Raw genomic sequence first — 15,770 nt, forward strand, 5'->3', positions numbered from 1 at the left:
ACTTAATTTTGTGAAGCCACGACAATATCCCCATCTCATGCTACTTTTTGTAAAATATACCAGAACATGTCTACAGTTGCAAAAATGCCCCTGCAGAAATGCCTCATTGCACCTAGTATTCAACTCACTATACCCATCTACGGATTCAAAGAAAAAACACTTGCACCACATCATCGCAGCAGGGGTGGCAACCACCAAAAAGTTCACTAAAAAGTAACTAAAACTCTTCAATTGCTTTGTATTGAATTTATTGACTATTTCTATACAATTATTTTTCTTCACAATTGGGGCATCATATAAAGATTAAAATAGATTAACCATTCTCCCATTATAGTTCTCATGGAAATCTAGTTTTGATCTTTTTCTTATAATACAACATATAATTGTTACAAGACTTTTTATAGTTCCCGTATAAATTAACTCTTCTTCATAAAAAAATTATGCATTGGTGACAACTTACACAAACAAATGCAGTGTGACATAGGTACTTAAAGGAAAATTTTAGGGAGGCAGAGCATTAGAATGTACTTGATTGCATCTATAAGGCCATTTACCGAGCATTGAACTTGAACACATGTAACATTACTTACATAAACCAAGTGTTTGTGGAAGTTTTCAACCAAAAGTGATAACGCTTAACTATACAAGATTTTCGTGATTCTAAAAAACGACATCAATGGTCGAAATGCCTAGAAATGTAGAATCCTTCCAGCCACTAATAAGGCATGCTACCAATCCTTGAGCTAGCTTAGCGATTTCTGATGGGTAAGGCCATTTGTGGTGCCTACTCCACCGGTCGTAAAACTTTTGCCTAGCTTTCTTGGAGAGTTTCCCTTTCTTTTTCTTCTTCATAAATTCCTGCTTAAGACCTCCCAAATACCCCATCGTATTCTAAAAAGTTTAAGCTTCAGTTCCTATCTTACGCTAAAATAGATCAATGTAGTGATCACTTACATCAACATTTTCCTCGAATTTCTTATTCAAATCAGCAGCCTCAAAATGACCAGAATTTGAAGAAGAAACGGTGAGGGCTTTGAATTGGCACTCAATTCTGGACATAAACATCATGGCTTCTTTGACTGGTCTGCCTAACAAGAAATACTTACAATGGGAGTCTGCCTAACAACCTTTACGATGGGAGTCAAAAAAATAAAACGAGATTTCCTCGAGAAGAAGAAGAACGAGTTTTTTTTTGGGTGAAAAAGCTACGAAGAAGAAAATTGGGTTTTTTCTTTAGCAAAACAAAATGACATTTTCGCCCCCTTTCAATTCATTTGTTTGGTTTTTTTAGAGGTAGATTTGGAGGTCAGATTCTGTTTGATCTGATGGTTGGCTAGGTATATCAAGATAGTTAGTTAGAATAGTATGTCGACCTAGCCGGCCCGATATATATATATATATATATATATATATATATTTTCTTACCAACGTATTTCATGGTTCATATATAATTGTAGTGGATTATAACAGTCCGTCGATCGAAAACCTATTTTCATCTTTGTTTTCGTTGGGTGGGGTGACGACGGGGCTAATGCTCTCATAGTTATTCTGATTTGAGCCCAGAGCAAGGCAAGTGGCTCATTCACGAGAAGTCGAGAAACAAGGTTATTGGAATAGATATAAACACGCTTTAGTCTTTGATGCTATATATGATATATTTTAGAAAATTGTCTGAAGGAAATCCTTTCATAAACAGTGTTTGCCCCTGTCCTTGTTGTACCTTGATTTTTATAAATTAAGTTCATATGATACCGGAGATTGACACTGATTTTAGAAAAGCTAGGGAGCAAACATGAAGTTGCTAAACCCATCAATTTGCACTTGCATCTGGAAATTAAGGTGACTCATTATCTTTTCCATTGTTTATTTTATCTGTAGATAGTTTATGATTATTTTGCTAATTCTGATTTCTACTTCTTAGAGAAGTCTTAGTGTTTGATGGTTTTCTCTGTGTAAAATGACTGCGCAATATAATGAGCTGCTTCAGTGTTACAGTACTTCGCACACGGCACACCATATCTTATTCTGCTCGTGTCAGATATTGTGTGTTGGCGACTTTTTGTTGGACTCCTCGCTTGTTCACGCTTGTTCAATTGCCCACAATCGCTAGAATTGGGGCCAAACGAAGCCTGCCTGCAGTTTGCTGGCTTATTGGGCGAGTCCCTTCTTACAAATTCTTACTTCATATAGGTGCTGCTGTACCTTAAATTTTTTCTTTCGATATTGTTGGCTGTTTGAGGGTTGTATTGTTTTTATCTTTATATATATATAATAGCAGTCCCTTTTCAAGCTTTCTGAGGCTGTCCACGTAAGCAAATCTTAAGTACCCTAGGGGGATTAAGTACCCAGGGTTGTTTCGACAAAATCGGAGTGAAAAGTTCAATTTTTCGAAAACCCACAAAATTAACCCTAAAAACCCACTTCGTCCTTATTGCGAAACCCATAACAATCCTTTCTTCACCCACAAATTGGAAAGTTTCTTTGTCAAATTCACCTCTCCCACGCCCAATCTTTGTCTCCAACTTAAAGCTTTTCAAGTCTCCCACTCAAAATAGAAAGCTAAACACAAAAAAACCCCACGATTTAAAACCAAAACTTTTCTTCTTTTCTCCAATGTTCTCCACTTTGCCGTCACTGGTGTTTCTGAGGTACCCACTCTTTCTTTTTTTGACCTTTTCTTTAACACTTTTGTTATTATTAATAAGTTTTGATTCTCTCTCTGCAGGTAATGTCAAATTTGCTATACTATTATGGTATGTGTGGTGTACTTATCTATGTTCTTGGAGGAAGTTCGTGTATGTCCCACTAATTCTAACTGATTTTTCTCTCGCTTAAATTTTCACTAATTTATGTTTATAACATTTTGAAGATTGAAGAAACCAAAAATGCATGCAAACAGGCTTGATGATTTAAGGGAAAAGCTCACCACACACTTTAGACCTGTGCAAAGGTCGTTCCAATTCTGGGTTCGTGTTGCTGATATCTATACTGGTTACAAGGTCTCTCTCTGATTTCAGTAATGTTAATATTTGTTTAAGTGTTTTAAAATAAAAAACTTATATTGTTGGGGTGCCGCCGGTTTTTCAGTTTCGTGTGAATTTTGTGAAAGACGCAAAGAAGCAAGAGCTTATGTGGGAAAGACAACATGAAATTGCTGCTGAAAAGATCTACTCAATGTGCTCTGAACTTGGTGGCTTCTTTCTCAAGGTATTCAACAATTTTTATTGTTATTTTAAACCTTACATGGTGTCTCTTAGTGCTGATGTATCTCTAATGGGTTCAGTAGTATGTGCTCTTCCCCAAGACTCAGTTGGGCCCAGTGTCTTCGGTTCGATTCCCACCTTCACAGGGAAACTGTGTTTTAAGGGGTCAAGGAATAAAATTCCGAGGAAAAGAAACAGAAAAGAAAAAGAAAGCCTATTTTAAAACTATTGTGATTTCTATGTCTTCTCCAAATAATGATTTTGGATCTACATTTTTAGAATTTGAATTAGGTTGCTCAGATTATTGGGAATCCTGATTTGGCCCCACTTGCATGGGTGAGAAGGCTCATTACATTGTGTGATAGAGCCCCTGCAACACCATTACATTGATGTTTTGCATTCTCATTTTCATTGTATATTCGTTTTATTTATGTTTTTTTTGTTAAATATTGTTTTTTGTTCCTTTCATTTTAATCTTATTGTAGTTTTAATTAATACCTTCGTCCACATTGAATGTCATGTTTCTTTGTCTGATTCAGATGATTTTTCTTTAATGTGCTTAACACTTTAGGCTGGTAGGATTTAAATACCAAGGAGAGAGCATCACTGCAACACAAGGCTTCATTACTGTAATAGTCACATGTTGCCATGTTGGTAACAACAAATCTGTATTTGTGTTTATTTGTGTTGTAGGCACTTCAAGTAACACAGTGCTTTAAAAGGCAACTAAAAATAGCTTTTCCCACTAAAAATAACCTGGGTAAGTAGTATTGAGTTACCATCTCAATGTTTTTCTTTTAAGAATGGGATACTAGATTAAGATGTTTTGAATAAACTGTGGGTTTGCCTTATAATACAATTTTTTTTGCATCTCTTTTAGATTTGCTTATCGTAGTGGAATGTCTTATTTATATTCTCTTTTACAAATAGTTTTGGAAGAAAATGATATCTTATTTTTTGGCGTTGGTTTTGTGTTGCTTGCTCTGTCCACTTAAAGTTAAAGTCAAGCCGTTCAAGTACGTTCAAGAAGAATGAAGCAATTTCTTGAGGAACTCACCGTCACTTCTTTGATTTAGGTTTCTTTTGGCATAGGCAAACTAATCGAGTTCTTCTTCTTCGAAGGTAAACATCTTTTATTTCTTGATTGTGTAGAAGATTAACCATTAGCACAAGGTATTGCTTAAACATAATGAAGTGGAATGTACGATGTTGAAAATTTTGATTCGTGAACGGTAAACCCATGATGCATGAGAAGCACAAAATGTAAAGGGTATATACACAGTAATTTATCTTTAGTTTCACTCACTAAGTGTAGATTACACAAAGCCTCTGGGTTGCTTATTGGTTTGTGTTAGAGTCTGTATAACACAATGTGTTTTCCCTTACTAAGCAAACTTAATGACGAGGGACTAAAAGCTGAATTTCTGACCAATAACACAAAGTTAAGCCAAAAAACCCACTTTGTCCTTATTTCTTTTGCGATAGATAAGGAAACTCTGACTTCTTCTCTCAATAAAACACTTCGTCTCCATGATTAGATTGTAAAACAAAACAGATGGAAGAGATTGAGAAAGAGGTTAGTAGATTATTGTTGAAGTTAGGATCACTTTGTCTTGAGAAGAACGCCGATGGATGTGAAGCCCGGTTGACTTCCAAGGTTTCTTTTATGAGAAAGATTGAAGGAAGTCCAATAGTAAGAAATGTTGTGAGATCAAATCTAAGGGTGGTGAGTATCGGGCGGACCTTTGGAGATCACAGTGGTGGTGCTAGATTGTAAAGGAAACAAGAAATTACTCCAATTTCATTAGGAAAGAATAGAAGAGGCATTTGTCTTATGAAGTTTTTTTTTTCTCATAGGAGAAACTCAAGATGTCCTTCCTTTGAAGGTGATCTTTTCTTGGATAGTTAGCGAGGTTAAAGCTTTTCATTATATGATTAATTCACTGGCGATGTGGAAACCTCTATTTTTACAATAAATTAGGTATGGTTTTCTTTGAAACCCATATATGTATCCTTTTGAGTTTTTCAAAGATAATTACAATAAAAACATAGACATGAACTTGGATTAGGAAAATATTATTATACTTATATTGAGTTTGATTAGATATTGATTTTGATAACCTAACTTTATCGGATATGTGTCGGCATTGATTCAAGACTATACTAATCATTATTTAACTTAGTCTAAGCTTAAGATATTGCAGATTCGAAGAAGCTATGATTTTTATAATATTTGTGAGACGATTTATCTCCAACTTATGTTAGTCTCTGAATAGGTCACAAACGTTTCTCCTGCTCCCACTTTAGATTACAATCCTTATTGATATGCATGTGAACCACCGACTTTATGAAGCATGATAATTGTGTACTAATAGGATATGTACTAAGAGATGCAAATGGTACTTTTATTGCAGCAGAGAACGACAAAGGCAAAAGACGGACAACAGAAGAAGCAAAATGCCAAGGAGTACTCAAAGGAATACAATGGTGCCGGAAATTCTGCTCAGTAGAAGTCGAAATTGATGCTCAACAAATAAACAGTTTTTTGGAAGGGAAGGAAGCTAGCATCTCATGGTTTTCAAGAAGACTGGTGGATGCCTTAGATTATATTCAAGCTTTTGATTACTTTTGTATTAACTATTAAGTGGATCCACAGATTTGCAAACACCCCAACGTTCTGAGTGGATGACCCTACCACCAAGTTGGTTGCTGAACGCCTGGGATAAACCATCTTTACATCCTCTACTTTCTAATATCTAATATTTATAGTATGTTGACTACCGAAAAAAATAGGGAAACCTTATTGGAATGTATATTATAGGCGAGCATTGAAATGTTACTTGGTTGTAACTCAGTATCAGAGATTCCAAGATTTTTCTTCTAATGATTACAATGTTGTTAGTGCATATTAGGATACTTGATGCACGGGTGCATTAGATATTGAGTACATCCTCTACTTTCTAATATCTAATATTTATAGTATGTTGACTACCGAAAAAAAATAGGGAAACCTTATTGGAATGTATATTATAGGCGAGCATTGAAATGTTACTTGGTTGTAACTCAGTATCAGAGATTCCAAGATTTTTCTTCTAATGATTACAATGTTGTTAGTGCATATTAGGATACTTGATGCACGGGTGCATTAGATATTGAGTAGTACTTAGAATAGAACTCGCTGAATATTTTTTCTTTTAAGTGTCACTAAACATAGATGGTCTTTCTCATGTATCGTTATTTATGATTTTTACTTGACAGCTTCTATTAGTTCATTTTGGACACACATCTATATATCTATATGCTTACAAGATTATTTTAGATTCGCAAAATCAGGACTAAATTTCGAAAATTCAGGACCAAATTTTATGCCTTCTAAGTTACCTATCTTTTAGGAAATAAACTCTTTTTGGACACACATCTATATATCTATATGCTTTCCCCCCACAACTAAATAAGAAGTTCAAAAAATCGGGATAACTAAATAAGAACCTATCTTTTAGGAATTAAACTCTTTTTGGAAACGGAGAAATAAATACGTATCCTTTAGGAAATAAACTATTTTTGGAAATTGGGAAACCCACATAAATAGCGACCGGACAAAGAATCAGACTCCTGTAACTCTGTAAGGTATGTTCCTAATGCTTCAATATTCAAACTCTCAACTATTTGTAGTCTGAACCATTAGTATTAGTGTTGGTATTATTGATTTCTCTCTCGGACTACCACACCTTTAAAGCAAGAAAGATCAGGAGCTCTTAATGGTCTGTGTTGATATATACTACTGTGGTCTGTGTTGATTACTGTGGTTTGTGTTAAACACTAAGAATTACTACCACACCTTGAATCAAGGCTCTGGGGTTTATCTGACCACTTAGAATTACTACCACACCTTGAAAGCAGAATCTCGAGCTCTGACTACTGAAAAGTGTAATGAAAGCACTATGTCTTGAAAATCAAGTCTTTGGAGTTAACAACATAGCAAAAATTTAGGCCACATCGTAACTGAATAATAGTGCAGCAATGACAACTACAAGTAGTAACTGTTGCAATAGAATTTCAGCGCTACAATATGACTCGGTTCACGCTCCAGAAATATCTGTATGGACACAACACGTACTCATGCAGTTGATAGTATCAACCTTAATCTAGAAAATCTGCATGGTTCCTCAGTAAAAACTGGCTCCAAAAATTTGAGCAAAGTCACTGAAAAGTTTAGTGAAAGCACCATGTCTTGAAAATGAAGTCTCTGTAGTTAACAACATAGCAAAAATTCAGCCCACATCTAGCTTCATGACAATGAATCATATAAATCAATATAAACAAGGAGAATGTAATCGAATAGTAGTGTAGCAATGACAACTACGAGTAGTACCTGTTGCAATAGAATTTCAGCACTCCAATATGACCCAATTCACACTCCGTAGCATCGAGTACTCATACAGTTGATAGTATCAACCTTAATCTACAAAATCTGCATGGTTCCTCAGTAAAAACTGTCTCAAAAAATTTGAGCAAAGTCAATCATGTTTACAAAACAACCATACTCATCTCCTTCTGCTATATAAGTGTCCCACAGGGCATTTTACCCACACCAGTATTGTGCTGACTACAACTTTTTTCCCACCATTTTTTGTTTGAACTTTGATCTACTGTGGTCTGTCTTGATTATCTGTGCTGATTTCTTTGGTTTGTGTTGATTATAAGAAGTAGTGTTGACTTACCTATGGACATGTTGTCCCAATCGAAGCCGCCAAAGATAGGTTTGATCACTCAAGAAGTATCAAACCTTCATCAAATATAGTAAACTTGATTGAGCCGGGGAGGGAGTTTTCTCTTCCGACTTTCTAGACTTTGAACTAACCTTGATCCACAAACAAATATAGTAAACTTTCGTGGTGCTTGATTTGTGAACACGTCGTGCTCTCTTTGAATATAACGACGATTTGGAATTCTTGAGTTTAATTTTAGTGAAGCATGGGTTGGAAATAAAGTTCCTAGAGGCGATGTGGAAGCGACCATGAATCTTCGTGTTTTGTGTCTTCTATTCTCAACTTCGCTTTAAGACCAACAAGTAGAAACATGGTTAAATATATACCTAAAGTGTTCTTTTACGTCTACACCATTTTTCTTAAACATATTCAGTCATGTATGCCAACTTCACAAGTCTCAATAACAACTCACGAAAATCTTGCTTCGAATGCCATATTACTCTAGACACACTTGAAGCGATAAGAAACTCACAACTGGAATTGAATTAATCAGTTCAGATTAAGAACCGAATCAATAACAAGTCACAGCCATTAAACAGCTGATTCCAGTTTCAGTATCTCTGTTTTCTTTCACTGTAAATGTTACACTGTAGAGATAAGATTATAAGAAGTATAAGATGTAGTGTTGACTTACCTATGGACATGTTGTCCCACTGAGCTTCCAGCCTAAGTTTGGTCACTCAAGAAGTATCAAACCTTCATCAAAGTAGTACGTTTTTTGCTAGACATACAAACTTCACTAAAGTCACTAGCAACCAATTTCGTTCAAACAACCATAAGCCACATCAATTTTTTATTTAACAAACTTTTGGAAGGCCAAATGGTAAAACATGTAGCATTCTCAACATGGTTCGCCCTAATGCCATTCCAACAGCCCAACCCAAGAAAATACAAGGATATTATGTCTACAGGAACCACCATCCCATGTGGATTTTAAAAAATACCCACTGTTCAAATCCCTCCGGAATTTGCTCCTGAGTTGTGATATAAACAAACAAGCAATTATATAGGATGAAGATAATGCAGCTCAGACTCAGACTCCATTATGAGAAGTAGCATACATCTTTGACAATAAAGATGTGTTATCTATCACACATAAACCTTGGAAAATTATGATATAAACATGATATAAATATTCAATATCAAATAATCCAAAAAATAAACCAAACAATGCTCAAACAATATTTGCCTGAACTTAATTACTACACGGAAGCACAAAAAACATTCTCAAATAGAAAGCAAACTTTCATGTGTTGATATTGCTTAGCCTCGAATATTGATAAATCTATCTTTTACCAATTGATAACCTCTAATTTTAATATCTATCTAATTTAGATAAGTATTAATTAATAAAACTTCTAATCAAAGTGAAATCTCTAATTTTGATATCTATCTCATTTAGATAAGTATTAATTTTAGTTTGAATTATATTGTTCTATCAGTAGCTACTGAGATTATTTCAGATACTACAGGTAAACCAAATGGATACCATAGATGTGGACGCAACTAATTGCGGATCGATAAATGTTGGAATAATGATTAGTGAAACATTAACTGATATATTATTTCTTATGAAGACTACAAGGGATTGACAGATGAGGTAAGCTGACGTGTGGTATAAGAATTTCAAATAAAGAATTAAGTTAGTCTATAAATTATGATTAAAATTGGCAAGAAATAATGCAGGTCAATACACCACTACAACATTAAATCATTATATTTGGAACAAGAAAACAAAGGTATGTCGCATGTTTTTTAAACAATTTTTTTTTATATAGTTTAACTTTTAGTTTTAATTTTAAATTTTATTTATGTATTAGGAATGGACTCGAAAAGAAACAGAGAAGATCGTTAAGTGATTATTTTTTTCAACTATCTTAACAAGGCATAGAAAAGAAAAAACGCATCAATCAGGAGATAAAGTAGATAAAGTATCTAATCAAGACATGAATGAAGATATATATTGACATTGTTTTGGTCACATACAATGTTCTCGCAAGATATTTGGATTTAATATATTTTATTTCTTTTGAAAAAACAATCTTGCCTTAACTAACTTGATGTGTATAAATAATGTTCAAGAAACTTACATGTGAAATATTATTCACAAAACTTTAAATACATTCAATTTGTAAAAGAATTACTAATAGCAAACATACACACAAAAAACTGAGATAGATATGCTCACTATATAACCAAGTTTAGTGGTATATATACCGCACTTATTCACTATAGCCCACTTTGACACACATTTGGTATCCTCCCACAAAGCCTCTGTAAGCAGTAAAAGATCCATCAATAAAATTCAAGACAATTCTTGCACAAGTAATATTCCTAGGTTGAAGTATTTTGCTCAAAAACAAACCCATGTTCCGAAAGGGTGGTAAGGAGAAAAAGCATGTGGTAGTTCATCTACTAAAAACCAACCTTGCGCTTCATTGATTTGCCAAAGCTCTTAACCCATTTCTGCAAACCGGTGTGACCTTCTTCAACCGCAATGTTGAGCTTTCCATTATCATTATCGAGCAATGGATGAGTAGCGACTTAAAAGCTTATCTTCTAAAAACGGGTTTACCTTCAGAACTGCAAATGACAGTTCAACAACCCATTACTAAAGACACCTTGAGCTTCCTAACAACATTTCTCTATTTCTAATATGCATTCACAAAATAATAAGTACTATACTAAATGAACAAGTCAACTAAGAAGCAGATTTCTAAGACGACCTTGGCCTCAAAATTCAACACTATTTACGTTGTCTTTGACAACAAAGATAAAAAAAATAAAGACGACGATAGAAGAAAAGATAGGGTACCTAGCCAAAGTAGAATGCAAGGCATAACGAGAGCAATTTTGATAAAATTTTATCTGAATCTGTAACCTACCCTCTTTGTTCTCGATTGATTATAGTGGTTCTTTAATCATAGATAATTAGACAATAACTCAACCACATTGTGACTGAGCAGAGCAAGTAATTTTGAAGCAATGGGTGAATAGCAATAGTTTTCTAACTTCTCTTCGCTACATCTCTTTAATAAATTGAGGTACGATTACCGATTATTTTTTAAGTTAAAGGTATAATCATCATGGAACAACAAACAGAAGAAGAAGTTCATAGAGCAAGACTTCGGGAGCAATTGCGCCCTCAAAATGCTGAGAATATTGAGGTATATTTTTTTACTCATAGCACAGCTTCTCCAGTTCTTCTGTACTTTTGTTAGCATCTACAGTCTAAAAAGTAACAAACTTATTATGAGTTGTTATTTTTTATATTATTTATCTTATTCCTTATATTGTTTGTTTAAATCAATTTTTGTCGCTTTTTGGACGAATGTATTATTATTAGCATTCAGGAAAGAAAAGAAATAACAACAAAACGATTACAATCTTTTCTCATAATTCAACTTCTTCACTCTTTCTCAACATTCCATCTCATAAGGATTAGTACATCAAACGGAAGTAGAAATTCATTGAGCAAGACTTCAGAGCAATTCAAGATTCAAAATGCTGAGAATATTGAGGTATCTTTTTTTAATCATACCACTTCCTCTTCTTCAGACTTTTGTTAGCCTCTACAATTGAAAAAGTAAAAAAATGATATCTTGGTAAACTAAGCTATAAAATACCTTTTTTCTACCGTAGTATGAATAATTTTTCATCTAATTCATGGAATATTAACCATCATGTATTAATAATTGAGAGGTAATTGCTAATGGACATGTCATGCTATCAATTTTTAATATTACTTAAGATACATTGCGAATTCTTATTCTATATATAATGAAGAAAAAGATTTGATATAATATGTTTGTTTTTGTAGTTATCTCATTTGTAAGTTGTTGGTTAAACCATTAATAATGTTTAAAGCAGTTTTGACAATTTTTCAAATACAATTATTAATATTTTATACTTCTTCAACTCTTTCTCAACATACTATCTCACGAGGGTTAGTACCTACTCAACAACAATTGGCTCAACGTGCTCGCAAAAAAAAGAGGGCGTGGTCCAATTTAATTTCTTAGACACGGAGGACTCTACCATAGAGTCGGATCATACATAATCGAAATAGCAATGAGATGCATTGATAACATTTCTTTCGATGCGGCAGCCGTCGCTGTTACTCTTACTTTCAGCCATTACAAAATTTTATAAATTTACACCATTTACATTAAAAAACGGAAAAATAACATCATAATATTAAAGCAATATTACGTGACATGTAGATATACTAATTAATGATATTCATAGGAATCACATCAAAAATATTGTGAAAGCCAATATAATATTGATATCTCATAGCTCTACATATAATATGTGGATAATAGTTACACAACCGAACTTGAGAAGATAAAGAACCGTCCACATAAAAAATTAAGTAAAAGAAAATATAATATGCATATCTCATAGCTCTACATAGAATATGTGGATAACAGTTACACAACCGAACTGGAAAAGACAAAGAACAACACACATAAAAAAATAAAGTAAAAAGCAATATAATATTTATACCTCAAAGCTCCACATAGGTATTATAATTTTCATAATAATTTAATATAACGGCACCCGTTCATAGAACGGGTTCGAAAACTAGTGAGTATTAAATAGTATTATAATATGTCAATATTAGAAGTCCTACGTTTCTATAAGTGTGAATATCCATATCTAGTAGTTTATATTATATGTTTGAAGCTAGTATAAAGGGAGGGGTTTTAGGGACATATTTTATCTTAACACGTAAACAAACTCAAAATCGTTAGGGCATTTATAAGTTTTGGATTAGGCTAACTTTTTGTAGATATGATCTCCTAACTATTCTAAACATTGTTACAAATAATCAAAAAAATCAAAAAAATCCAAACTTGCCAAATATAGTTAACAATTTACAAAATTTGGCTAATTGTAGACCATTCATTTTCACCATTTTGGATACTATATTTGGCAAGTTTAGAATTTTTTGATTTTTTTTATTATTTGTGACAATATTTAGAATAGTTAGGAGATCATATCTACAAAAAATTAACCTAATCCAAAACCTATAAATGTCTAACGATTTTGAGTTTGTTTACGTGTTAAGGTAAGATATGTCTCTAAAACCCCTCCCTAGTATAAATATGTAACTCTGGGTAGAGAACAAGATAAGAAACTCTAACCCTATTATTCTAGCCTCCTCTCTCATCAATTTTGTTTCTTTTTTATTTTTCTCAATATATTAATGTCACAACTCTCCTAGTATCACCACTATCATAGAATTTAATATGGTATCAGAGCGTTAAGTTCAAATCAAAGTTTAGTGGTATGCTAGGAAAGGAATCTCTCACCAAGAAAAAAATCAATCAATTCTTTTTTCAGTTTTTCAGTATAGTATTCAGTTCGTCAAGTTTCAATCTTTCTCACAAGAAGAAGTTTTTCTATCTCGATTCAAGTTTCAATATTTCTCTGGATGGATTTACTGTTTACCGGCACTATTCACCGATACTGTTCACATGCCTATTCACGGTACTATTCACCGATATTGTTTGCGGTACTGTTCATCGTCATGTTCAAGGCACTTTTCAAGATTCCGCAGGTGTTTAAAATTTGTTTGAAGAATGCTAGAGAGAGATCGAGAAGTTTTCAAGATTGGTTTCTTAGTATTGTTTCGGCTCAGAGTCTACGTCTTCCGAAATCTCTCTATCTTAGTATTGGTAAGAGAGACACAACCTCTCTGTATCTTGCAGTCCCTAGTGATTTTTGCTCCTAGAAGTCGACTAGAAATTTTTTTGACACAGTACTCGGAGCACGCCCACGCCCTTGTTTACTCTAGTTCTGAGCGCACCCACGCCTTTCTGAAGAAAGCTTCCACGCAGTTGGTATTGATGTCGTCTTCTGTCTCAGTTTCTAGAACATGATCAAGTTGTTTGTTTGAAGTAGTATAGAGGCACACGACCTTTATCTTGCAAGGAATTATTCTTTCTATATATCTTCCTCTATGTTTGGTATTGTTCCAGAAATTCTATCTTCCTCTTAATTGCCTTACTAAAGGTGCTACCCGCCCTCCACCCTCTATAGTGAGTATTGTTTGATACATGTTCATTTAGAATTTTTTTTGTGTATTAAAGTATGAAGTATTGTTTTTGAAGTGGGCATTGGTTGGTTGTATAAGTTGGTATTTGGTCCCTACGTTTCAAGTTCAAATTGAAATAGACAAGCCTTTGTATGTTTTAACTTAGCCTTGTATATTCCACCTTGAGGGGATATAGAGATATGAGAACATTGAGTAGTATATAAGGCAAGGAGAATATGGAGACGATGAGGAAGAGTACTTATGTCTCCATATTCCAACATACCTTGGCAAACTCACTTCATGACAAAGGGATATCCAAGGGCGTGTGCCTCCTTTGCATCTCAAAGAATATGACATCCCCACTATTCAAGATTCAAGATTCAAGTAATTGATCAAGCCTAAACTGCAATCTTTAGTATTCAGGTGTAGATCAAGCCTAAACCGCATTATGTTTCAAGTAGCGCCACGCCTAACCTGCGCATTATGATGTTCCGTGTAGCAGCGGTCATGCCTAAATTGCACTTATCAAGATTCGTGTGTGATCCAAGCCTAAATGGCAGTCTTCAATATTCAGTAGCAGTCATGCCTAAATTGGGTGACGTTATGTTTCGGGGTGTAGCAATCAAGCCTAAACCGCCTTCATTATATTCGGATAGCGATCATGCCTAAACTACACTCATCAAGATTCAGGTGCAAAATCAGAGTTATAAGCGCACCAAAGATTCAAGATTCACGAGTACCCATAATAGTATTTTGTTGACATTAACAATGATATTGATAGTAGCAACCAAAAAGTGCACATCAAATCGGTGTTATTGTTTTCAATTTATATTATGGCAAAACCATAATAAATAATGGAGTGAGTATTAGCCAATCATCGCGCCACTAAACCGGGTGTTATGATTTCGGTTTTGACCAGGGTACACCTTGAAGATTCAAGTTAGGTCATTGCCTACATCGACGGTTTTACTTTCGAGCGCCTCATCTCAACGGTTGTTCGAGTTCTTCAAATAAAGATAGTTCTATGTGAAAGGGGAGTGTATTCTTATCTTTTCTTTTCGCCATTCAAGCCTTGAATTTGCAAGTTTGCGGCATTTCAAACTTTGAGTGGGAGTATTAGAATATGTCAGTATTAGAATATGTCACATATATGTAAAGTCCCACGTTTCTATAAGTGTGGACATCCATATCTAGTAGTTTATATTATCATATTTGAGGTTAGTATAAATATGTAACTCTGGGTAGAGAACAAGATAAGAAACTCTAACCCTATTATTCTAGCCTCCTCTCTCATCAATTTTGTTTCTTCTTGGTTTCTCTCAATATATCAATGTCACAACTCTCCTAGCATCACCACTATCATAGAATTTAACAAGTAGTATATGTCTTTCCATCTGAAATATAATTTATATATTTCATGATCAGGTGAGCTAGTGATGTAGTTTGGATGAGCCACTATCGAAGCTTGTGGAAGTTTGCATTAAATAGAGGAGACATGGTTGGGGGTGAGAAAGGAGGAGAGTATAATGGTCAGGTGGCTATACGCATAGTGGAGGCTTGGTGGCACTTTTTCGGGTTATGCCTGTTTGTTTTTTTTGCATTTTTTCATAAATTTGTTTACTATTTGTTATTGGACTTAGTAGCCGCGAAAGTGGAGGGAGGGTCTCTTAGTCACGGAAAATAAGCCATGGCTAGTTGTGGGTGTTAATGCAATTCTATGTCAGTATATTATCTTTTATTGATACAAAAAAAAAA

The 15,770-nt window shown here is 34.2% G+C and overlaps 1 protein-coding gene and 1 long non-coding RNA gene across 8 annotated transcripts; both read left to right on the top strand.

The window, feature by feature from the left end:
* Positions 1–1,401: 1,401 nt before the first annotated feature.
* On the top strand, positions 1,402–15,770 carry LOC147520154 (uncharacterized). 2 transcript variants are annotated; one of them, XR_015212478.1, is made up of 3 exons: positions 1,402–1,839; positions 2,039–2,190; positions 15,441–15,770. It is a non-coding gene; the product is annotated as an uncharacterized LOC147520154 (long non-coding RNA). The 2 variants fall into 2 exon arrangements; XR_015212479.1 differs by having other exon boundaries at positions 1,996–2,190; positions 15,441–15,454.
* Positions 2,286–4,799, top strand: LOC147520155 (uncharacterized). 6 transcript variants are annotated; one of them, XM_086591652.1, is made up of 6 exons: positions 2,292–2,648; positions 2,726–2,753; positions 2,870–2,999; positions 3,088–3,207; positions 3,897–3,963; positions 4,177–4,799. In XM_086591652.1, the coding sequence occupies exons 3-6, from the start codon at positions 2,886–2,888 to the stop codon at positions 4,236–4,238; spliced, it is 363 nt and encodes a 120-aa protein (XP_086447778.1). In that variant the 5' UTR covers positions 2,292–2,648; positions 2,726–2,753; positions 2,870–2,885; the 3' UTR covers positions 4,239–4,799. The 6 variants fall into 6 exon arrangements, 5 of the variants coding, with proteins under 5 accessions (XP_086447775.1, XP_086447776.1, XP_086447778.1 ...); XM_086591651.1 differs by having other exon boundaries at positions 2,294–2,648; positions 2,726–2,795; XM_086591649.1 differs by lacking the exon at positions 2,726–2,753 and having other exon boundaries at positions 2,286–2,648.

Source organism: Coptis chinensis, chromosome 2, assembly GCF_015680905.1.
Source record: "Coptis chinensis isolate HL-2020 chromosome 2, ASM1568090v1, whole genome shotgun sequence".
Lineage (NCBI taxonomy): Eukaryota > Viridiplantae > Streptophyta > Magnoliopsida > Ranunculales > Ranunculaceae > Coptis > Coptis chinensis.